General features: G+C 37.2%; 1 protein-coding gene across 1 annotated transcript in view; it reads left to right on the forward strand.

Annotated features, from left to right (window-relative positions):
* The first annotated feature begins 4,404 nt into the window (after nt 1–4,404).
* Nucleotides 4,405–26,143, forward strand: part of LOC134855092 (UDP-glucose 6-dehydrogenase-like) — a 57,407-nt gene continuing 35,668 nt past the window's right edge. Inside the window, exons 1-4 of the mRNA XM_063871475.1 lie at nt 4,405–4,546; nt 5,968–6,066; nt 9,576–9,713; nt 13,671–13,835. Of these exons, the coding sequence (XP_063727545.1) occupies nt 4,409–4,546; nt 5,968–6,066; nt 9,576–9,713; nt 13,671–13,835 (540 nt within the window). The 5' untranslated portion in view covers nt 4,405–4,408. The remainder of the gene's footprint in view (nt 4,547–5,967; nt 6,067–9,575; nt 9,714–13,670; nt 13,836–26,143) is intronic.

Raw genomic sequence — 26,143 nt, forward strand, 5'->3', positions numbered from 1 at the left:
TAGATGATTTTAGCGATATAACTAACTTGTTTTTAGTGAGCCATTTGCGAATCCGCTGGTAGAACTGAAGTAACCAGATCGGATTTGTTGCCAAAGAAACAAATTCAAATTCCGTCTGAGACTTGAATAAAATATATCTTATAACTAAATTTTCACATTTAAGATTAAGTGATATTATTAACTCTGCTCTTAAATTGTTGGTGATAATTCAGCTTATTGGTATAATTCGGTTTCAGTGATCAAAGTAATGAAACCAGTTTAATGTATGTAAGATCTTGAAGATAAAAGACCATCTTTTTTTCTGATTTGATATACGAATTATGCATACAGCAGTTCTTTCAACCAACACACGCACGAGCACGTTTTCATTTAGTTTTTTTCACATATAATTTGAACATTGGTTTGTGTAAGTTATGCAACGTTGAAATTTCGTTACACGTCGCTGATTTAATGTGCAGAGTCATTCATTACTATTTTATATTTCAGCCTTGATATATTGTGTTATTGATTTATTGCTCCATAGTTTTCTGATCTTACAACCGTAGGTTATTTGAACCGTATTTTTTCAGCAATCAGAAGAAGTGATTCTGCTGTTAGATTTTTGGTTTCATCATGAAATCTCTAGTCTCGAAAGAGAATCCAGTCAATAAAAAAAATTGCAATATGATCGTATTTAGAACGACAGTTGCGAACTGAAAAAATCAATTAGTTGACATCATTTAGAATCTTCTTTATTCTATCGTTTTACTTTTGTTCGAGGCTTATATAATTGTTTCCAAGTGAGTTCATTACGAAAACAGAATTACAAATGAATAACTCGTTTACAAAAATGTTACTTGTGAGAGCACCATAAAACTAATATATATGAGCATCAGATTTGTCATTACCCTTGCCATTAGCAACGGCATTACAACCGGTTACTTGGTTTTTTATCCCGCTTAAAACGTTGATCACAGTATTCTTCTGCTGGACTCCTCGGCTTATTCATTAGTATATCAAGTTACAGCTTATATTCTGCCGGTTTAGTGTGAAGGTTGCTTGCATGCTTTGGATGACACATGGTTCGGTTCCGGTTAGGCTCGCACCAATTTTGATTTTTTTTTTGCGGTTTGATTTCTAATTTTTTTTCAAGTTCAATTTGTAAAGTTGACGGTTTCACTTCATTACTTGCTATAGTAACCTGTGCGTAGGATTGATTCGTCATTAACTTAAGTAGTACAACAAACAGAAGGGTCGAGTTCAAAATAATTCATTCTTCGAAGATATCGTCCCTCCTTCGCCAGAAAATAAAATTTTACAAAATCGGCGAATCCACCCCCCCTAAAAAAATCGGAACTAAGTAAATAAAAGTATGCCCTAAGTAAACAAACCCACCTCTAATTTCCGGAAATTGTGGACGTTGGCATAATGATTTCATTGCGCAATTGACATAAGATACGAACCCCGAAAAAGACCCCTCCGGCGACTCCTTCTGGTGTTAATAGCCGCTTTCCGGATGGGTGCTTGGCCCCGGGTGACCTTAAGTTGACCTTTGGGCGTTTGAACCCGAAAATTGCCAAGAAAACCCCGAGATTAACACCGGAAAGTGGCGTATTCCCCAGCCCAAGCCCTCTGGAAAATGAGAATCGGTCACCTTACTAATAACTGAGATGTAACTTGTATATTAGGAACTAGAGCAGAAGATGATAGCGATATAGCTTTTACATTGCAACCTTGGAGTAGTAGACTTAATTCAAAATGGACTTGTTAAACATCGGAAATCAGTTTAGCGTGGCGAATGATCTATTAATAGCAATTCTTCTAGATCAAAGAAAAGTAGTCCCAGTTTAAATTGATAGTAACAGGGTTGCATCATAAGAATTAACTCTCCTAATTAATATGAAGGGGCGAGAAATTTACTTGGTTCCCCAGAGGTGACTTTTTAGTCAAATTTGACCCATAATAGACGAACTACGTTCCCCTGATAACTAGAGGATCGGAATTGGAATAGAATACAATTAGAAAATTAAGATGCTTGGAATGAATCAACTACCATTGAAAAGCTCCCCTCCTTTTCTTTAGAGTTCGGAACGTTAGCGGGATATTTGAAAATAAGACTTTGGGAAGAGAACTGAGTAAACATAGCAAGGTTTGGAGGTTGAGTTGAACTCGAGAGCTGGAGTCACTGAGATCAGGAATTTAATGATTAGAATCATATGACCTTTATTGCTTGATCAAATTGTGACACCTACTGAATACTGGTTATCTAATAAGCGTGAAAAGATTGATAAAAGAAGGCGAACGTTACAAGTGGCGCTCTTGACAGGGGAGGGATTTAGTCTTAAAACATGTGCGGTCGGGTGATTTAAGCGGATGTCAAGACTGATAGGGAAAGGCGTGACTTAACTAAAACTAAGTGTAAAGGAAGATAAGGAATTGGAGGGTACTCGAGAGCCTTAAAGAGTTAGAACAATTTTTGCTAGTGAGCCGAATAGTTGGTTCTCAGTTAAAGAGAGAAGAATAGTTGGTGCGCGGAGGATGCTATTGCTTGAAGCGAGGCCAGTTGTGTCTCACAGTTGTTAGAACTTAATCTAGCTAATTTGAACCCGAGTTAAAGCCCGGGTTGAATTATTTTGTGATCGAGTTGCGCTGGAACCCGAGTTGAGTACCGAGTTAAATTTGTGAATGTGTTGAATGTGTGAGCGAGTTGCGCTGCTGGAGTAGGCGTGATTGGAATCGGGTCAACCGAAAATTGACGAACGAGTTAACGATGCGATTGAACGGAACGAAATGCGGTCTTCGTTATAGAAGTTCTTAAATAGTAGTTAGCTCACCAAGGGCATTGTAAATTACTTTTGTTTCCTTTGCGATTGAGAATTAACTTTTTGTGCCCACGATTTGCTGAACTAGCTAGAAACGCAAGAGAGCCAAAAAGAGAAAAAATCAAATGGGGAAGTTGCGTAATATTTTGATCGGCCGATTTAGTCTGACCACCAACATAACCCTTTCGGGCTTGTGGAAAATATCTACACAATTCAATTTCAATCGCTAAAGGGTTAAAAACTTAGGCTCTCCCATTATGAAAGTTCAAATATCACAAAAAACATGATCGGCATCAGTTCCGAAATTGGTTATAGATTTTTAGATTTTCCAGCAGAATGAAAAAAAATCAACTGTTGATCTAGTTTCATCTAGTTGGTTTAGTTTTATTAAAAAAATAACAATCGCAAAAGATTTTTGAATATGTAAGCGCTGTAACATTAACTTTTTTTCATCGAAAGTTGGAAAAAGCTCAAAAAAAATTGTTTCATTTTTTTAAGTTTTATACTGTGTATTGGCGTATAACGAAAAAATCTTTTAACTTATAATCGTATATTTTGGCTTTCGTATAAAAAACGTATAATCGTATAACTTGACATCAAAATCCTAACTCAATTACAGCAATTGATCAAGGTTTTTTAGATTGTTTTTGTAATTCGATAGCATTTTTTGCCAAAAAATCTCTGATTGCTCATATAAATAGTTTTTTATGTTGGACTTAAATGAAAAACAGAATTCAAAGAAAAAACCCTTGTCTTAAAAGTGTTGTCAATTATAATGGTATAATTTATCGTATAAATCTTATTTCTCGTATAATCTTGTATCTTTTCTTTCGTATAATTTGCCGTATATCGTATAACGAGTACAAAACACTATTTTCCTGGAGTTCATTGACGCTTTGAGTTTTTGAAAAGAATATCGGTAGTGTTTTCCAAATTAAAATAAAGCTATTTTATTTTTTTAAAGTGTTTTTTTTATATATTAATTGATTTTTTCGTAATTTTTAGGAATTAGCGTTAGTCTTTGCTGTTGTTATTTCTGTGTATGAGCTTTTTTTAAACGTAATTGTGTTAAGAATTGGTCATTGGCTGCTTCTACAACTTCCTAGAAACTTGGAAAAATCTTAATTTTTTGTTCTTGAAATTGTGATTACTTGTCATAGACTGGCAGTTTATGATCTTATAGTTTCGCAATAGATGCGAAGCGCAGCACTGCCTCTGTGCTGAAACGTTTGTTGCAAAGAGATTTTCTCCAAGCAACCATTCAGCCAGAAGTGGATGTCCTGAAATAGTAGCAGTTTCCCTGCTCGACAGATTCAAAGCATGTCACCACTTCAGCATGGTAACATTCTGTCGTTGGATCTGAATTCTCTCTACGCTCAATCATATTCAAGGCGCTAGCTAATATCTGCTAGCGACATTTTTTTCATGGACTCATATCTAAGACATTATCAGCATATATCTGGCTGTCATACGAATATTGTTCTATGTTGCAGTGTTTGTTCTATGTTTTGTAAAACTATTAAACTCCGCATTATTGTATAACTTCATTCTCTTCATCTTTCTCGTCGTCAGTAATTGAGAGGTTTTACTGCTTTTCAGACCTTAGAATGAGTTCGTCGTCTTCTTCTGCTGCTGCTGTTTCTGCTGTCAATGGAGGTGGGGAGGGTGACTCAGTCCTAAATAGCACCCCCAAGTACAAACTGTGTTGCATAGGGGCTGGGTATGTGGGGGGACCCACTTGCAGTGTAAGTCACTTTGCACTTATCACCAAGATTGAGAAAATATGTATATATTGTGCACACAAGATTATGAAACTTAGCATGATGAGCAGCGAATAAATAATTCTTTACACGCTTGTTTTTTGCTCATACATTGTAATATTACGGAATAAGTCATGTTATCATGCAAAACGTCTATGAAAATAAGAATTTCCAATGGAACGTTGAAAAAAAGTCTTCAGTAAGTTCACTTGCAATTATCATCAGTTATTCACCTTTGATAGTTGTCTCTATTTTTTTTATCTCGAGCTGAATTCAGTTTTTAGATAAAGAAATTAATTAAGGAAAAGTTTTTTAATCTTCAAAAAAATCTGAAGAGTGCTTGATAATATCCTACTTAATCAACAAGTGACAAAGATTACCGTGTAAACCACATCCGATATGTCAAACATCAGAAAAACCAAAGTGTTGCAAACATCCGAAAAACAGCTTTACTAGGGCAAGCATCCGACATTTCTGAAAAATTAAGTATTTCTGCCTCGTTTCGGTTCTGAGGTAGATCGGTTTCGGGTAGCTGGCTGATTGACAACATTTCTTTTCATACGTAAATTAACCCTTATTATCAGAAATTACAATTCAACAAAGAATAACGAGCTGCCATAAATTTCGGTATTTAAAAGCAGAATTCAATACCATAAAATATGCAAAATGAAAACATTGATAAATCAATTTTAAAACAGCGCCTGAACAATTTGTGAACTTTTCGACTTTTCTCACACACTGTTCTTTGTTCACCACAAAATTCATTAGTTACGACTTTGGTTCTTCTCGCTATGAATTCTAGCGAGAACATCAGGGCTGAAATCCAATTTCTACCGTTCGCTGAAATGATGCCATAGTGGTCAAATAAATGTGGATCGCCGCGGTCGCACCAACGTGTTGAGCTTGCCAACAGAGAATAGGATTCTATACGAAATTATAAGAACCGGTTATCGCCCCGAAGCACCGTTGAATTGAGAATTGGCGAAATTGGAATCCGAGAATTGAGTTGTCTCAATTTTGAAAATCTTACGTCATATTATTACATAATTATTATATAAGTTTGGATGTTTGACATAGTGGATGCTGGACACATCGGATGTTTGGCCTAGACCCGAAGACAAAATGAGCTCAGTTGAACAATTGTTTGATTGATGTTCATGGCGGATAATTTTTCTAACTTCTCGAACATTTCAATCTTAATATTTTAAGCTTTACAATTGAAGACTAACTATGATTTCCGGTAAAACTTTATTTTACAGCTGCATAAAAAACTAAATGCTGAGCTGAAATATCGTTTTTGACTAAGTTCTCGTTTTTGTTTAAATTGAGTAATATCTAGTTTTCTTTTATGTCATCACCCTAAAAAATTTCTTGTAGGTCATTGTACTCAAGAATATCTCTTTAAGGTCATTGCCCTCAAGTGTCCGGAGATTCAAGTGACTGTGGTGGATATCAACAAGGACAGAATCGATGGATGGAACTCAGACACTCTTCCCATATTCGAGGTCAGCAACAGAGCAGAATCATTATCTAATTGTTTCGAGTATTGAAAATGGGGAGGAACTTAGTAAATGGGTGTTTTTTCTTTTTATTTTCAACGAAAAATCATCGGAATTGGTTGAGTGATGTATCATATAGAAGCTCTGTCAGTCCTGGTTCTAATGACACTAAAGTTTCTTCCAGTTTTGAGGAAAAAACCGGTTTGAAATTTGTTTTAAATTCCAGCTAGTAAAGTCAGGCCGTTTACTCAATTTAGGCCGCTACAATAGCTTATTTATTCTTGATTTCAGTTTTAGTCGAGTAAATAAGTTGTTGGAGATTTTAATGCTACATTTTGGGAATCAAAAAGTCAAAAAAGAAGTTCTGCAAAAAAGCTTAAAAATTATTTTGAATTTTTTTATAGATTTTTTTTGTCATTTTTCTTCAAAATCTGTTGTCCTGGTTGTCAGTATCACTAGGAGTGTCGAATATGACTTAATTATAAATTTACGTCAATCTTCTTTCATACCACGCAGAAAAAAACTACACTAATTTGAAAAAACAAATTTTTTTTTCTTGTAGGTTTTAAAAAATTATGGTCGGAACATTTGTGCTATTTGCATAACTTCTGTTTTTTTTGTAACCACAAATAATAATGGGAATGGGGTGAGTGAAAGTTTATACTTAACTTTTTTAAGTCGAGATTCGAACAGCATTAAAAAATTTTCAATAATATATCACAGTATCGAGAAAAACATCGAGAAGTTTTTGATTTTTACTCTTCTAAATTCGAGCAAATAGTGCGAGCGAGCAAGCTTACAATAGCTCTTTTTTGCTTGATTCAGGCGGCAAAAACTTATTTCCACTTAAGTAAAGAAGTTTTTGGTGGTTTATAGCGCCATTTGAAAATTAAACATTTTTCAGCGAAAAATTTTTGATTTTTTAATTTTTTTGGTATTTTTTGTTTCTACATTTTTGCCTATTTTTACTATAACTATCGAGTATTCCTGATTTCCAGTTTTTCGTTTAGATTCTTTTGTCACTGCACGCAGAAAAAATCAATACTAATTTGAAAAAAAAACATCTTGAGTTTTTTTTGATTTTGGACGGAGTATTCTGCCGGCTATCCTTGTTTATCTTGTAGATGTTTTTCTTTTCGTTGAATTAAATGTTGATTCAGCTAGGGGTTTTGCATTAGATGTTCATTTTTCAAATGAGAACAAAAGACGCTCTGCTCTCTTAATCACAAAAATGGAATTGGGGTGAAAATTCGTCATAAACTCATGCAAAAAAATATTTTACAAATTTGAGCTATTTTACAAGTTTTAACTAAATAATATAATGCAATGCTTAAGAGTTTTTTCGATTCCCAATATATGAATGCTAGGCTTAATGAAAGGCCCACTTGTAAGCTAATAGCAATGATGCCAGCATGGAAGGGGAGGAGGAGCGCAAAGCAGTGTATTGTAACGTACAGGTTGGATTCATCCCTCTATACTTGATTTAACAGGCATTTTTACTTTTTATGAATGGTGTGATGGCTATTTTTTGTTGCAGTTTCTGGTCTACAAATTTGAATACCTAAATCTTTTTATTTTACGATATATGCCGTTTTTTTGTGACTTTTTCAAAGTTTTCAAAAGCTTCACAAAATTTGAAATAGTGGTTTGCTGTCAGGGTATTATTAGGAGTATCATGTCTTGCCTCCAATAATAACTGCTCCAATTCGTTTAGTTTCCAAGATATGGCGTTTTATTTTTTTAAATTTCTTTTTTAAACCTTAGATTTAAAACACTTGACAAAGATTGAAATTCCTAACCCTATAGTGGGGTTCTGTCACGGTTTTCTCGGGAAAAAAGAAAGCTCAGATTTAATTTTTTTTCTTCAAATTTTCGATCCTCTGGCGATGTGATATGAAGTTTCTCACAGATGTTGCAGATGTGGCCTCTAAAATTGACGGCTCAGTTTTTTCTGTGTTCTCTCATCCAATCGGTCATCCATACATTCAACAAGTCATCCCTTCATTTAGCCATCCTTCCAATCAGCAATCCATTCAACCAGCCTTACATCCGTTTATCCATCCTAGCAATCATTCGTCAGCTCAGCCACCACTTGAGCAATCGATCACTCCAACCAGTCATCAATTCATCTAGCGATCCGTTCGTTAATTCATCCTGCCATCCATGCAGCCATCGACCCCTTCGCTTGTCTAGCCCCTCTCAGATTTTACCTGCATCCACCCAACCAGTCATTCATTAAGACATGGAATAATCATTTCAACCAACCATCCATTGATCTTGCCATCTGTCCATCCAACCAGCAATCTTTTCATCTAGCTTTTCATCGATCTAGCAATCCATGCATCCAGATACATTCATCCGTCCTGCTTCTCATCCATCTAGCCATCCAGCCAGTCGTATATCTAGCTATCAATTAATGTAGCTTTTCATTCAACCAGTCATCCATGTGTCTAGCCATACAGCCAGTCAAATATCCAGCCATCAAGCCTTTCAACCAATCAGTCATCCATCGATCCATCTAGACAGCAATCCATTCGTCCATCTAGCTATCCACCGTACCTATCCATCTTTTCAATAAATGCAGCCGGTGGTTTCAGAACTCCATTGACCTATTCAACCATCCTTACAACCAGCTATACATCCATTCATCCAACCTATTGTTTTCTTAATTATAAACGTTTTCAGTTCTCATGAGCAGCCTTAGCTGCAGGGGGCCTGCTAGTTTGGTTTAATCTTGAGTTTATTCAGAATGAACGAATGAAAAATTTGTATTTATCCGTTTTTTTTAATTGATCTAGTCTTATAAGTAAGCAAAGGAGTTATAATACGTATTTATCTTTTTTTTTTAGTTGATCTAGTCTTATAAGTGAGCAAAGGAGTTACAATTTGTAATTTTTCTGGGCTGTAGCAATCTGTACTAGGATGTATTTTTGGATATTTTGGGAAAAGTTTTTGAATCGTTTGAATGTTGTTTGTTAAGTGCGTTAAGTGGCTACCGGTGGGAACGAATAAGCAACGTCTTGATCAAGAGGCGGAGACACTCGCCTTTTCACCTTCAATCCTGGGTACTTTTCTGTTATACCCACGGATTTTGATTTCAACTGTTTTTTTTAATAACTCTTTTCTTAATACGTGTGATAGCTGACACGCATAACAATCATGTCTATAATCATTTTTGTTCTAGCTTCACATTGCTCTGCTACAAATATCCTTTAATCAGTGCAAAACTGAGAGATCTTCCAGCATTTTTTTCCAGATTTTTGAATACTGAATTCCCATTGACTAAAATATTTTTTTTTCGGGCAATCGGTTCGTCAGATACAAGGGATCCGTAGATTTTTTTTATTAACCCCGGCACAGATTCCGCCTTTCAACGTTGGACGTTTTATTCCGTAGGGCAGAGAGGTGTCATGCCGTTTGCCGCAGCCGGTCCTACCTTGAGGAGGCAGATGACACTGATATCCCTCCAAACATGACCGATATCCATAGGCTATTATTATTCTGTTCTGTTTCAGCCTGATCTGGACAACGTGGTTAAGCAATGCAGAGGGGTTAACCTATTCTTCTCAACTGACGTGGACACACAAATAGCACAAGCAGACATCATCTTCATGTGTGTGAACACTCCAACCAAGTCATTCGGAATGGGATCCGTAAGTAATAATTCTTACCTCATAACTAGATTATTTAAATTGTGGGGACAACGTTAGTTCTTAATTACTGTGCATCCAATTTTTCACCCTGTAATATGTGAAGAGCTCGGAACATTAGTTTGGAAAGGTAATTATGTAACGTCAGCGACAACATCGGTTGTTGTGATACAATTATGTTGGTTGGGTCATTAAATTTTTGATGGGTCTCTAAAAAAATGTGTGCGCCTTAAAATTTTCGGACACTCGCATTGCAATTTTTTTCCCCGTTTTTCAGGATTTCAGAAAATTAAATTCTGAAGATCTATTATTTAACCTATTTAATACTTTAATAATGTGGAAAATAAGGGTGTAAAAACTCAAATTTCGTACCCCACTAATTTTTAATTTTAGTGCTGATCATATTAATAAAATCGAAAAATTCCTTTAGAGCAAACTAAGGTAACTTCAGTAATTAGTTATTTTATGCTTCATAATTTAGCAAGTAAATTTATTTGTTTTAACAGTCAAAGGTAAAATTGGCATTCTAGTCTGTTGAAATCTAAACTATTGTACTTGTGGTCGAAGGTTTTTTGAGATGAAGATTTAGAATCAGCCATGCTGCCTTCTAGTATTAGAAAGGGTAATGGTTAATGAGATGTTAAAGTAATCTGACCTTTTGTCCAAAGGTTCAAGGAGTTTTATCAATGTGTGACCATACTTATAGAAGCTATAATTTAAATTCTTGTTGTTATTTTCAGAACACAAAGGTAAAGTTAATGTTTTAATTTAATAGTGCCAAATTTAAGCTTCAGTACACAAGTTCTGAAAATTTATCCAATTTTATCATCACGGGACGAATTGTTCAGAAAAATTACCTGTTGATCAAGTTCACTTGAGCTACGTTACTTTTATGAAAAAAATGTCAGTCAAACAAGATTTTTGAAATGCAAACAGCTCTGAGCTGATAGACTTTTTTATACTGAAAACTCGATCATTTTTGAAAAATGTTGAAAAAAACTCGATCGTTTTTCCGATTTACTTAAGGGTTCACGGATAATTTTCCTTTGAACTGTTTAAACGGTAATTTTTATATTTCTACAGCTTGAATTTGCACTATAGTTGGCTTTGACAATAGATGTTTGATTAATTTTCATTTCATGTATCGCTTATTGTTTTGCATTATCACTTAAGTGACAATTGGTTACTGAATTAGAACAAGTTACATCATTTGAAAAAATTACTTGCAAATCATTTCAAAACACTCAATCATTTCTCATTTAAGCTTTTTTCGACATCTATCATTTAAGTTTTTTCGACATCAAATGATGTAACAATGCAATTGATTCATGCGGCCGTCTCTTAGAAGCTGACGGATGTATGAAGGAGCTGCTTAGTTTTTTCCCAGTCTGAAAATGACGTGAATTGTCGCCTGGGAAGAACTGACTTCATCCCTGCAGGATCATTTCCTTGTTTGCAAGTTTATAGCTTAGATCAATTGTATTTGCGCTTGTATGCATCATATAATCATCCGGGTTTTGAAAAACTTTTTTATCGTTGTCAAAATATAATGCAATGGTGCGTAACGTAGCAATCGTGAACAAATTTCTACTTCATTATTACCATCGTAATTTTACGTGTTTAGTCATGAGTACACCTATAACATCACCAGGGTTGAGATCACATTGAAATTTAGCGATAAAAAAGTGGAAACAAAACAGCGATAGCCATTGATGATTTATCGATGTTCATTGCCACAATAGCAAAATTTATTGATGGGTTATCGCTAATTTAGCTAGTTTTCAGCGATGAAACAGCGATAAAAAAACCAATCAAAATGAGCAAAAAGTGTGGACTACTGGGGTACGATCGCGCAGTCTTCAGCTTAGTAGACATATATGCTACCTCTGCGCTACGATTACGTATTTAGTCACAAGTTGTAGGGCTTATTGACTCTAGCTCTCATTTGAAAGATACTAGAATGAGTTAAAATTTCTTAAGTGTTAGCGCTGATTTTCTACGGAATCATTACTGAAATAGCTGTGAAATGTCGCTGGTTTAACTATGGAAAACTCTGAATTATACATGAATCAGCGCAGGAACATAGCGATCACTGGGATACTACAGAAAAAGCTATAATTTTAGGCGGGAATTCAACCCGGGCAAGCATTTCTATTATTAACTGTCAATGAATACAGTGAATTCATTTATATAGGTCGGGTGCATTTTTTTCATAAAAATTTGTTTTCACCAAATTTAATCTTTTGCTAATGGGTTTTTCATTGTTTCAATTCAATTGAAATCTATTTGCGAAAATGAAGGCAAGTTACGCTTTTCTTCTGCGAAAACGGAAATGGCGTTAAAAACGTGGAGAAAATCAGATTCACGATCAGATCGGAACAAAAATCGAACACGAATCAAAAATTGAATCCATATTTTTAACCGTTAACTAATGCTTTATTATACGTTATTCAGTTTGTTCGGATCTTGTTAACTATTCCCCGCCCCATATTGAAAGGTGGAATTACTTCACCAGGCATCATAGGGGTAATACTGAAAAAAACGCTATTGACTTTTGGACTAGAAAAATGAATTTTCGTACTTTTTTGTTGCGCAAAAAATCACCTACCTAATCAATTTTCTCTAATTGGGTTAATTTTTTTTTGTTAAAGTGCTAATCATAAAAACTTCAAATTCATAGATGTATTTGAAACTTTTTGAAGCAAATATAGTTTTCGGTTTCTTTGCTTGCTCATATTTACACAAGCAATGCTTGTGTTATAGTATGAACCATCTTCTTTTCCAGCCTAAGTCGCAAATATTGTCGCGACGCAAATATTGTTGCGATAAAACGTGTTCATTTTGAAAGTGTTCATTTTAATCAATAACCAGCTATTAAGTACAGCCATTGCTAAGGATTTAACACAGACTATTATTGTTCCGACTTTCGTAACGAAAGTAACCCAAAATTTGTGCTCGGGGTGGTTTTTTTTCTTCAGACAAATTTCGACTTTTTAACTAGCCATTTTTTTTACATCATTCAAAAGCTATTGTTGTCTTGAGCTCAAATTTGAAAAAATATCTCACCTGTGATTTTTTTGTTAAGTTATGGGGGTATAAAAATTGCCATTTTGGCCAATTTGGGACAATTAACGCGCGGTATGTTTCGCGCTATTAGCGCATTAACGATTTGTTACTGGGAGCGAAATTTATCACTGTACCTAATATGGCGTGTGGGGGGATGATTTTCACAAAAAATCTCTCAAATTAAAAAAAAAATTCATTTTGGTTTTTATTACATTTAATTTTTTCATGTTTTTACTGCTCCATAGACTGCTCTATAAATTGAGGCATGTTAGTTGGTAAATTTCTTTTTTTTTCAAATTTACTGGTACTGCTGATGCGTCTTAATTAGCGTGCGTCACTTAAGGTAGGCTCAAAGTTTTTTTACTCATTCAGTTTTTCCGAGTAGCGTTATCGGTCATATTTTTGCTTGTGTATGCCAAGTGCAACTTCACCTTCACCTCTGTTAAATTATATAAACAGCTCCTCTGTGCACCAAGCAAACGGAAAGAAAGAATGCAAGCAATTCGGAGAAATATACAAGAATTAATTACAATACTTGTTTTACCATCTCACAATAACTGTGCTTTCGATTTTATGCGAATTTTTTATTTCATAAAAATGATTGCAATTATTACCCCCCTGTATTTGTTTTTAACGACCTCGTCTAGGCACAAAACTGCACGAAAAACAATTGCAGCCTAAATTCTAAAATCTCTTAAATAGTTTTTAACTACATATGCTTCTCCTTTTTCTGCCCAGAGCAGCGGATCTTATGTTCATCAATGTTTTTGCGTGTGTGTGTGTGTGTGTGTGTGAATGACATGCTGAGTCATGCATGGGATTTTTTTTCAAATAATTGTAATTTTAATTTTATTACTGCAAATTATTCTAACCGAATTTTATAAATAATTCTAGGGAAGAGCAGCCGATCTGAAGTTCATTGAGTTGTGTGCGAGAAGGATAGCGGCTGCGGCTACGAGTGACAAGATAGTGGTTGAAAAGAGCACAGTCCCTGTTAGATGTGCAGCAAATATCAAACGGATTCTGGCTGCAAATAGGAAAGAAAACTGCAAGTTCCAGGTGAATTTATTATTTTTTTATAACCGGAGTTTAGACGCAATAAAAACTAAATTTTTTTTGAAGAGTAAATAAAACTCGTAAATGAGCAGAGCTTATATCGAACGGATGCTGGCTGTAAATAGGATAACTTCAGGTTCTTGCTTTTTTAAAAATTTTTGAAAAAAAAAACATTAAAAAAAATCAGGTTTCTTTTTTAAAAAATGTGCGATGTTAAGACATGCAAATCTGATGTTTTATGAAAATTAAAAAATGAAATGCAAATTTCCGGTAGATTTAATTTTAAGACAATAATTTTTTTGGGTTTTTGTGCTTAAGTTCTAGTAAGCAATTCAAAAAAAGACATTGACTCAAATTTTTTTTTGAATTGCTAACTAGAACTTAAGCACAAAAACCTAGAAACTCGTCCAAAAAAAGCTCGCCATTATTTAAACACTGGTGGAAAAAAGAGTGGAATAACCAAGAACGCAGAACGTTTAGATAATAATGATCAAGTACACCGTTTTGTATTTGGAATGCGATAGTTGCTTCCATTTTCGGTCGGCACAAAAAATCGAGACGCGTAGTTATCGACACAAAATTCAATGAAAAGCATTTCTAAAACTTGAATTTATGTCGGTTTTGAATGGTTTTGAATTCGTAGCAGCTTTTCTCTTTGATCAGGCTCCAAAAATTAATTTATCGAACTGCTTGAGCCGACAATAGCTTGTGTGACAATTTGCGTAATAATTGTGATGGATAATCATGAACCTCGAGTCGACCTGAAAAACGTGAGCTTAAATGAGAAATATTTTTGTTAGTTGTTCGAACTGCCGCAGTACTTATTGTGACACCTCTAAAGTGATGTCATTGATAGCCATGAAATTATTGCCATATTAGAAAATGTATAATGTTAAATATTAAAATCTCAAGCATGCAGTTGAATAACTTATTATTGACACAATGTAAATAGTGTGTTCAGAATTGGGGAGGATGCGATAGTTAGTCTAAAAAACAGTCAGAAAGAGAAATTGAATAAAACTAACCAAAAAGCTAAATTGTTAGTGAGCTGAAGATTAGGGAGAGATTCATGCTGTCGGGGCCCAAGCGTCCGTGATAAGATACTGCAACAATAACATCTAGAAAGAACATGCAAATAGAGACCAACAAGCAGTGTGTCATATGGTGATAGTTCGTGAACGACAGTGACAATCTCCACCCACTCCAGCTGAACATCCAGACGACATCGCAAGGGTGCTAAAACAATAGATCAAGCGCAGCAGCTGTGTCGAGCCAAAGAAGTGAAAACTCATACTACATCCTACAGTTTTTGTGGATTTTCTAGTTGAGGAAACTTCATCCAAGTGATGTATCAGGGGAAAAACTCGAGAACTTTCGTCTCTACAAACTTGTAGGTCAAACCATTAAGACTCTTGTGCTATATATTGGTGGAAGTTTTAAAATTGGTGTGCGCTCAATCAACCCAGTTTGAAATCAATCATTAAATTTATGAATTCATCAAAAATTGGAGAAGGGTAAATGCAATAAATTAATGCTTAAAGTCAAAATAGTATCGTACCACTACCTAAACCCACCTAAAGATTATTGAACATTTGCCAATAACCATATTGAGTAATTAAACGAAATAGCTCGTAACTTATTACCTTTTGCGGAAAACCTATCCTAATTTGTGCTAATAAGTTCCACTAATTGCATAAATCAGACTGAAAATCATCAAAATTGTAAATGGCCCACGCTCAAATCTCAGTCACACCATACGGCGGTACGGATGCCGAAGATTTCGCCCAATTCGAACAACTCTTCAACGGATTCATCGGAGTTGCAGGTGTCGCACCACTCCAGCAAGCGAACTTTCTTCAACTCCATTTGCGAGATCACGCACTTCGGTTTTACCAAACGTTACCAGCCGCAACCAGAGAAAACGTAGCGAATAGTCTGACAGCATTGCGAGACCATTTCAGTAATCCTCAACTTCAAGAAGTTCATGTCTTGAAGCTTGAACAAACTAAATTTGATTTAAAGAAGGATACGCCGGAGAATTTCTTGGTGACGTTACAGAAAAAAGCGGAGAAAGCATACCCAACGCCTGAAATTGCAATTCCTAACCCAATTGATGCAGGAGCAGCGGATGCAGCTCTCGAAGCAGCACGACATGCTCGAGAAACTGCCCAACGCGACGAAAGATTAGACGCAGTCAGAGAAAATCGGGATGAACAGGTTCGCAGACTTTTTATAAAAGCCATGCCCAATTGGCTTCGAGGCAAACTAATGGATCGCCCTGCGGGAGAAACAGTACAAGAATTGTGTACATATACAAGGAGACAAATGACCATACGCGAAGTTTGCCGAAAAGAAGATTATCCAGAGGATGGATTCAATGAAATTAGCGCAACAGTATCCGATAATCTGATAAACGCCTTGTCTAAACTTAGCGCGACACAAGAAGCTATGGAAAAACAATTCAACGAAATTCGAACGCAAATGAGCGATAGAAATTGTCAAGAAGCATCGACTTCAGCGCAACAATCATCCAAACAACAACAACAACAACAACAACAACAGCAGCAGCATCAGCAGAATCGACCGCGAAATGACTATAACCGTGGTTTCCAACGAGGATTTCGCGGAGGAGGCAGAGGTTATCAGCAGAGACAATCTTACCAACACTACCCTGACCATTCAACCGAATTCTTCCCAGGAAACCAGTCAAACCAGGGGAATCAAAATTATAGAGGACAATACCCTCACCAGAGCAATTTCAGATCTGGATATCGAGGAAGAGGTGGACGTTATCGAAACCCTTACAATAATTTCCGAGGAAACCAACAGCAACAGTTCCAACCATTCTTCACAAATCAGAACTACCAATTTCCGCAACCAAATAACTATCAACAACAGTCAGTCCAACAACAAGCACAAAATGTTGATATACAAAACCCAGCCATGCCATACATGCCAGTCATCCAAGCAACTGCAGTATTCTGTGAGAACTGCGGATACCCTAACCATACAGCCAGTCAATGTCACTTTCGACAAAAACCTCAAGGAAAGGGACAATCTTTCCCATTCCAACAGCAGCCAAAAAACTTCTAAGGCCACCGAGTCAAGAGTCAAGTAAAGAAACGAAAATCATCAACGAAAAATCAGCCAAAACTCCTAAACGAAAAAGAAACTCTAAGTCTCACAAAAAGCGACCCAAAAAACCACACCCTGATCAAACGAAGCGGAAAATCGACCCCAATGAAAAAATTGATCCAGAAGAAATTCTTGATCTTTACGCAGTCGTCCCGGAAATTGATAAAATTTTAACTTACGTCAAACTTCAGTTTGCACCTCAAACATTCAGGCGCGCACTTGTAGACACTGGTGCCTGTGCAAACGTCATTACCAGAAAAACCTTAAATGAACTCAAAGAAGACAAAACATTATATAAAGTAATCCAGACCCAAGAACCAAAGTTGAAACGAGTACGAATGGCAGCTGGACAACTAGTACCAATAGATACAGAAGCTATAATATGTTTCCGAATCGCAGCGCAAACCTTTACAGAAAATTTTTTAGTGCTCCCAAAAGCAAATTCTATGATACTTGGAAACGGTTTTTATAAAAAGCACAACATAGAAATTTGTCCAAAATATGACCTTCTTAAATTTCCAGAATTGACAATCCAAGTCAACGAAATCAAGTCACCTACCTCAAAACGACACAAGAAACCTACGCTACGATTTGCCCTACTTCTGTCACAGAAATACGTTATTCAACCGAAGAAAACAGTACTGTTAGAATGTTTCACAGAAACAAATATCAAAAACACTATTGGAACAGTTTTACCAATCCCTGAATTTGAAGATGACTCCAATATTGCACTTATGTCATCAATTAGTGAAACAACAGCAGACAGCAAACTATATATTGCAGCACTCAACGTTACAGATCACGTAATAACCCTACCAAACAGAAGTAAAATAGCAAATTTTACGATTTTAAGATCAACAGACACTCGTAACATCATCCCAATTGATTCACAGACATTAGCACTCGCAAAAATGAATAATCCAGAGGATTTAGAGCATGAAATCAATCAACTTATTCAAGTGAATGAATCAGATAACATGAAAATTAGCAAACCTGAGCCAGAGTATGAAAAATTTTGGTTCCCGACACCGGAAACGTGTGAAAACCCTAATTTTCTTACACCGATTCAAAGAGAAATCTACGATCAGATCCTCAACTTTAAAAAACTTGAACTTTGTGAACCGAAATTGAATGACCATGATAGATTGACATTCCTAAGCCAGTTCAATTGGGAAAATTCCATCCTCACGAACGCCCAAAGGTCAGAAGTAGAAAATTTACTAGTTAAATATTCAGACGTATTTGCCAAACATCGATTTGATGTCGGGTATAATTCCGAACTTCAAATTAAACTCACACCGGAACATCAACGACCCCTGTATACACAAGGTCCACCAACGCCAATCCACCTACGAAAGGAATTAACGGTTGAACTAGCATTAATGCACTACTTTGGCTTAATAACAACGTTATCACAATCAAAGTACAGTAGTCCACTGTTTGCTCATCGAAAACCATCAGGCAAACTCAGAATGCTTATTGACTTAAGAAGAATAAACCATTCGCTCAAAAATGACTATCTAAATGCCAACTTCCCAATTTCAAACATGACAGATGCTTCAAATCATTTTGCCGGAAAGAAACTGTTTACAAAGCTTGATTGCTCGCAAGCATACCATTGTGTTCAAATGGCAGATGACATCTCAGTTCAACTATTGGCATTTAACTTTTCATCACGCACCTATGCCTATAAATGTCTAGCTCAAGGTCTGAACAAATCAGTAACCGGATTTAGTTCTTTCATCCGTCATTACCTAGATCCATGCTTAGCAGGGGATATGTGTACTCAGTTCATGGATGATATAGGAAGTGCAGTGCACACTTTTGATGAACTAATACCAACCTTGTCTAAAATCTTTGATTGTATCCAAAAATCAGGACTGAAATTATCACCAAGTAAATGCGAAATAGGCACAGAAAAGATGAAATTCTTAGGCAACATAGTAACACCAGCGGGAGTTTCCCCCGAAGAAGTAAAAATACAAAAATTCCTACGTAATATACGAATGCCGCAAACTGTGAAACAAGTCAAGAGACTTATCGGATTTGTACAGTTCTTTAGGAACTATATGCCAAGCCTAGGAGAAAAATTACTACCCTTTTACAGACTTTTGAAAAAGGATGCTGATTTTAGAATTCTACCAGAACACCACAAAGGTCTTGAAGTACTTAAACACGATCTTTTGCAAGCAACGACGATAACACTAAGATTACCAAAGCCTGATTTGCAATATGTGATCCTTTGTGATGCAAGTTATCACGGAACTGGATTTGTTCTCATGGTAGAGGACTACATAAGCACTGAAAACAAAGGCAAAACGAAAACCTATGCACCAGTATCATTTGGATCAAGACTTTTCAATGAACCACAAATAAAATTTTCGATCTACTACAAGGAATTCTTAGCACTCTACTTCGCATTAGACCACTTTGCACACTTCATCTGGGGTGCAACAAAACCTGTAATCGTTCTAACAGATAATCGAAGCTTAACACAATTTTTTCAATCAAAGTCAATACCACCATCCGTTTGGAATTTCTTAGACAGAGTCTTAGCATTTAACATTGTCATAGCGCACATACCAGGAAAAGCAAATCATGCAGCAGATTTTTTGTCGCGCATGCAGACAGATCCGAATGCATCTCTATCTTTGCGACCAACAGACAAAATACCAGTACGAGAAATACACATAGATTCAACGGCAAAAGTACCAGATGCATCACTCAACTCTGTAGAGGAAATACAGGAAGCATTCCCTGAACAGATGCAGATGACAAACGAATTGCGTCAACAACTGGAATCTGTGGGCCTTCTCGAAGCATACTTGCAAAAACAAGCCATAACACAAAACTCGGATGAACTAGAAGCACAAACGCTTGTACGACTAATGAAACCAGCAATATCAGCAATCGAATACCCCGATCCAGCAGATGTTTTTTCGGATATACAAAACAGAAATGAACCACTGAATTTGAAGGAAGAACAAAGCAAGGATCCCGACATTGAGGAAGTCATAAAGTGGATACTTCTTAACGAAATCCCAGATTTGAAATACGAGAACAGCAAACGGAAAAAATACGCAAAGCAGTTTAATCGACTTGAACTGAAAGACCAAATTCTTTACCGAAAATTCTTCGATGACACAGGCAAAGTAAAATACCATCAATACTGCCTACCCAAACCTCTGTGGCAGGAAGTCGTGTACCGTCTACATAACTCACCGAGTGGAGGACATCTCGGAATGGGCAGAACCATAGAGGAATTCAGGAAGAGATTCTACTTTCCAGGATTCACAGAGTTTCTTCTGCATATCATCAAGAATTGCCTGACTTGTCTCCAACTGAAGAAAAACTCCAGCAGATACCAAACCCCTCCATTACAACCAGTTTCATCATTACAATCGTTCCCAGGCGACATGATGCAAGTTGACATCGTAGGACCATTTCGATCCACAGTTTATAAATTTGTCCTTACGGGAATTGATGTCTTTTCTAAATACCTGTTTGCAATACCACTGACAAATGTGTCAGCGGATACAATTGCGAGGGAACTGACGAAAATTTTCTTTACCCATAGCTACGTCCCGAAACGAATCTTGTCAGATCTAGGAAGTGCATTTACATCGAAACTAATGCATGAGCTTACATCGCTATTGGAGATACAAATCAGTCATGCAACACTCAAACACCCACAGACGATCGGACTCGTTGAACGATCTCACGCAGCACTCAAACGAATCTTGAAGCTGAATACAAACGAAGAATGGTCTGATTGGCACAAGTACGTCCCGTTAGCAACGTTTATTCATAATACATCGTACTATTCATCAATAGGATGTAGCCCTAGCGCAATTTTTCATGGACGAGAGCCAACCAAACCACTTGACCTTCGTTTTTCAACCACAGCACTCGAATCAATAACTGCTGAATCAGATTTTGTAACCTCAATGCAAGACGCAATGTTAGAGAAATTTAAAGAAACTAAACAGAATATCATTGACTCATATCAACGATATCGCGGATATTACGATCAGAAAGCATTAGCACAACCGCTCCAGCTTCATTCATACTGCTTTCTTCTCAATCCTAAATTAACAACACAATCAGATTTCGGAAAACAATCAAAACAAGTGTGGATACCTCTCTATAGAGTAGAAAAGGTCCTGACCAACTCAAATTATCTCATCCGAAAAATAAGAACGCTATATACGCAATGTGTTCATCGGATTCGATTGAAGCCAGTTGTGCCTCAACAAGAACCAGAAGACCTAGAAAGCATTGATCCAACAACATTTATGACAGATCCTTCATTAGGACAGTACCGAGGAGAACCAGAACTGTTCGACGGACAATTACCTAAGCTCTTAGAAGATATTCAACCTTCCGAAATAAACACTCAAACTCAGCAGCCAGCAACAATCCAATTATCGGTACCACTAGCAGTAGCACCAGGAGCAGCAGCCCCTGTAGCACCACCCGTACCACCAGCAATTCCTGCACCAATGCCGATGATAGCGCCACCGATACCCATCGTGACCCCACCACCTGCTGAGATACAAGAAGAACCAGCAGATGAAGTAAACGATCAAAACGATAATGAAGAACCACAAGGTGATATTCAATGTCCAGACCCTGAAGAACAGCAGAAGAACGATGATGTGCATAATACTCACGTACAAAACGAACGGAATGATGATGATGATACACTTAATTTAGATTTACTATTCCAAGAACCAGACCCTGTTCAAACGCAAAACCAGAGACCGCAGCGACAAGCCGCATTTGAAGCACGTGACAGAATTCACGCTCAACGAGTACAATTTAATAAACGTGTTCAGCGACGAGAAATCACGCCACCACCGTTAGTAGTACGTAGATACGGAATGCGAACGATCGGAGGACACGAAAGAGCACCAACCACATTCACACCGCGATGTGATGCAGCGGCTCGAAAAAAATCAATTCAAGACCAAGTCGCTATGGCCAATGAAAATTTAGGATTAACCCGCGAAGAAAAAGGAAACGTAATCAAAAACAGTGTGAAGCGTGCAAAACAGACATTATTAGGTGGCCGACGCACCGAAAATCGAAACGACGAAACAGAGGATGGCCAAGGACCATCAACATTAAACACTATCGGAATAACGACGAATATCACACTAGGTAAGGGAAATATACTTCATTTCCCTGGCCCAATTGCACATTGCGTATCGAGCGATTTCGCGATGGGTAAAGGATTAGCAAAACAGATAGCAGCGGCCTACCCTGAAATCAAATCATCGCTTTTGTCTATCGAAAACCCCCAAATAGGATCCTCGATCGCATATTTCGAACCAACCGACAAGAAATTCATCTATAATTTGATCACAAAAAATCTGTATTTTGAAAAACCAATGTATTATCACCTGTCAGTCAGCTTGTGTCAACTACGAGCGCAGCTAAATCGTCACGGAATAAAGGAAATTGCATTACCAAAACTCGGATGCGGACTTGACGGACTCAGTTTTGAAACAGTTTATCAGATGATAGCGGACGTCTTTTACAACACGGATATCAAAGTATATCTCTACATGTAACCACAAACCTAACCTGCTTAATACGCTACTTCAACAGTGATCTGATAGCAAAATCTGAACGACCTGATGAAGAAGACGACACAGCCATGATGAAACTGATGAAAGTGATGAATATGAGTAGTCGTCTCCTCTAGAAATCTAGAACAAAAACGTAGAATTAACACGATTTTGTGTATGCCGTATAACGATCATGTTACAGTACATTGGATGATGCCATCTCCATGGCACCACCTCGTAACCAATTACTTAAAATCGGTCACTAAAGCAGTCTTTCCAGCGGAAAAATTTCACGGCATAATCAAAAATTGGCTAAAATTTTCTCAAAAATGCATCAAAAACTTAAAAATTTTGCTAGCCACTGATCATACACACTTCATGTCCCCTGTGGGCAGCGCCGGAGGCAGCCAGTGTGAAAAGAAAGTATCAAAAATGATCAAAGTTGACAAAAACAGAAAAAAAAAAAGGCGAAAATCCTCTCAGAATCACAGATGAAAAATATGCAAAACATGGAGAAAATTCCTTTTGACACCTTTAATGGCTCTTTGTGATCGTAAAACATCCTGAATCAGCCAGTAAAGCAAAAATGTGGACTGGACGAGTACTCTGGAGCACATCTTTGGCCAAAAATAGTGGAAAAATACGAAAAAACGCGAAAATCACCAACTTTGAAAATCGATAACTCTCGAAAAAATTATTATAGGTCAAAAAACTCTCCAACAAGGGTAGGTTATCGACCCTTCCCCGTCGATCTAGCATGGTTAGAACAAATCTGAAGAAAAAAAATTTTCCTATTCTGGTCCAAAGGATTGGGCCGTGTCCCAAGAAAAAACCTTGATAATAACTCACTTTTAAGTCACCTAACCTCACGACGCTAGCGTACGGTTAACCAGGATTGATATTAACACCATTAGCGAGCGTTTTGAGTACAGAAATCATATATTAACTTGAAGATATACATAAGAAATGACTCTGATTACAAAAGTTGAAAGAGTTTGATAAGTCCAGTCTCAACTTGAGTCATCAGACGACTCATAATAATGAGGTGAATTCGAACGGAGCCTTTTTACAGCCCTTGGACCCAACTCACCATTCACCTCAGATGCATTAAACTCGCCAACAGTACTAAATAGAAGAAAAAAAAGCGTGAAAATTCCGCAAATAATCGCAAAAATTCTATTAAGATAGCGCAAAAACTGAATATGTAAGCCATTGAACAGCAAAAGCCAATGTTATTACCTCTTTACGGGAATGTCCATGAGTGGCTCCGCATGGTAGGGTTCCCCAATCCGTCTGCACCCAGCCTGGATGAAGATACATCCGCGGGACCCAGCAGGCTCTTCTGAGCACGGATAACGAAACCATGCGCCTTCATTTACATACTTCCAGTAGACCATTAGGTCTACTTCCATTGTGACCGCGGCCCCCAGAAACTGTAAACACAAAACCAAGAAATCAAATACACCAGTGCAAATCAGCCAAAAGAACAAACTTTGAGGAAAAATAAATTTTACCCAATGATCTCCCACGGAGTTTTGTACCCTCGTTAACTCTTCGATCTCGAACAGGCTTGGCCTAAAGCCTAAGCGCCTTTTGCATATATCTAGGAAGTCCGGTTGCTGCATCCTCTGCCCAACCGCTTGTCGAATCAACTTAGAGTCTTTAGCAAGTTTAGAAGGGTTTATAACAAAAACAAAACTCAGAAACTCCGACATCGTAATTGCACTAAAAGAAACCAGCCAAATATGATTTACCTGACTTCACACCGACGATCGAGTGAAATATGGAGGAGAAGAAACACTTCCCCTTAACTTCGGCGTGTTTAGCATCGACACTGACATCTGGCTTCCCGACTATGAACATCTCATTAGGGGCCACGACTTTATTCTGTCGAAAGGTATAACCGAACATCTTACACAATTCAATCTTTCGGTCATCCCCCAGCGCCCTACACTTGAATTCTCGCTCCCCATGGTTCTCGAGGAAACAGATATGGCACGAACGGATTTGCCTGAAAAAGAATAAAATAATGCGGACTTCAAAAGGAAAAGTGGCAGGACCCATTAATTACTACGTACTCGCTCATTGCGGCTTTCATTCCACCCAAATGCTTAGGAGCGCACCAACCCCTCTTCCTTGCGTGTTTCACGAGAGTTTCAGTATCTTTAATGTGTTTTCGCTTCCCCAAGTGAATCTCCCAAAACACCTTTGCAACATTCTCAGGAGTAGCCACCCGCAATTTCGAATGACTATCCACCAAATTACCACCTTCATCGAGGGACAGATACCTGACTGCCCTCCGCATGTACACCAACTGTTGTTGAGTAAATCGCTCCTTTAGGGCGTCATCATTGTCACAATTGGTGAGGAAAAATTGAAAGGATTCAATTTGCGATAGCTCCATTTCGAACACTTCAATAATTATCTGAAGATCAGAGCCAAAATGTCATTTGAATGAAAATTGCACTATAGGACGCCGAGACATTGTCTCAAAGCGTCAACTACGCACAAGATCAATTGTCGCAGATATAAACGACAAACTGCCATCCTATAGCCGTAAAAGCTAGCAGATGACCGTCGAACCGAACAACAGACCAACTCAAGCAAAACACCCTTGGCTCCTGAGAAGGCAACCGGCGGATGCTTCGCTCAAGTATCAAATTGATCACAATAAATATAAATAAAATGCAAATGAAACAGTTAAATGAAATCACGAAACTATGAATTATGAATACTTGCCAACGTCGAACCAACAGCTAAAACACAAAAACTACCTTGAGCGCACACCAATATGTTAAAAAGAAAAAAAAAAAAAACTGAATTCAATAAAACGCAACTTCTAAAACAAGAAAGCCTCTATGGCTACAAAAAACTGCGCTGCTTAAAGCTAATTGAGTTCACGTAACTCAGTTCGTAATTTCAATGTTCTAACTACTCTTCCTGTCGGAAGAGGAAACAGCAGGCCAGACCACACAGCAAGATAAACACGCCCACTGCAACCAAAACCACCGCCCGCGGGAAAGCTTCCTCCTCGAGAGGGGGACACAGAGAGGAACGCGTGGACCAAAGAGGCCCAGCAGCAGAATTAACAAAGCTGCCATTAAAGCAGCAGAACACAGAATTGTTACCAAAGGCAACAGAAAAACACATTATCAAACAACTGAAAAAATTATTTCTTATTACCAATCAGTTCAACTCAAGTACATTTTACCTTTTGACACTCATTTTAAAAAGAGTTTAAAGCTAAAATGAAAAACATTCGGTTAAACAAGCACGTAATCGCGACCTTTTGCTTAACAAATAGAACTTTAGCCTCATTCGTTTAGCTGCTGAATCTTACGAAATTCAAGTTAAAATTTAAATGTTAATCATGGATATTACCAAAACACTTCGCTATACCATCGTCTAGTCTTACTCAACAGAAACAACAAATATGAGAAATAGAAAATAAATCAAAATCGAAGGATATATACAAAATCCAGATTACACGTTAAATGAAGTTTTAAAAAGTTTTTCGAGTTACTCTAACTGTCGTGCACGCACGCCGTACAACTCTGCAACGATATCACCAATATAGAGGTACTCCTCTAACTCAGTCTCCAG

Source organism: Symsagittifera roscoffensis, chromosome 10 (genome assembly GCF_963678635.1).
Source record: "Symsagittifera roscoffensis chromosome 10, txSymRosc1.1, whole genome shotgun sequence".
Lineage (NCBI taxonomy): Eukaryota > Metazoa > Xenacoelomorpha > Acoela > Convolutidae > Symsagittifera > Symsagittifera roscoffensis.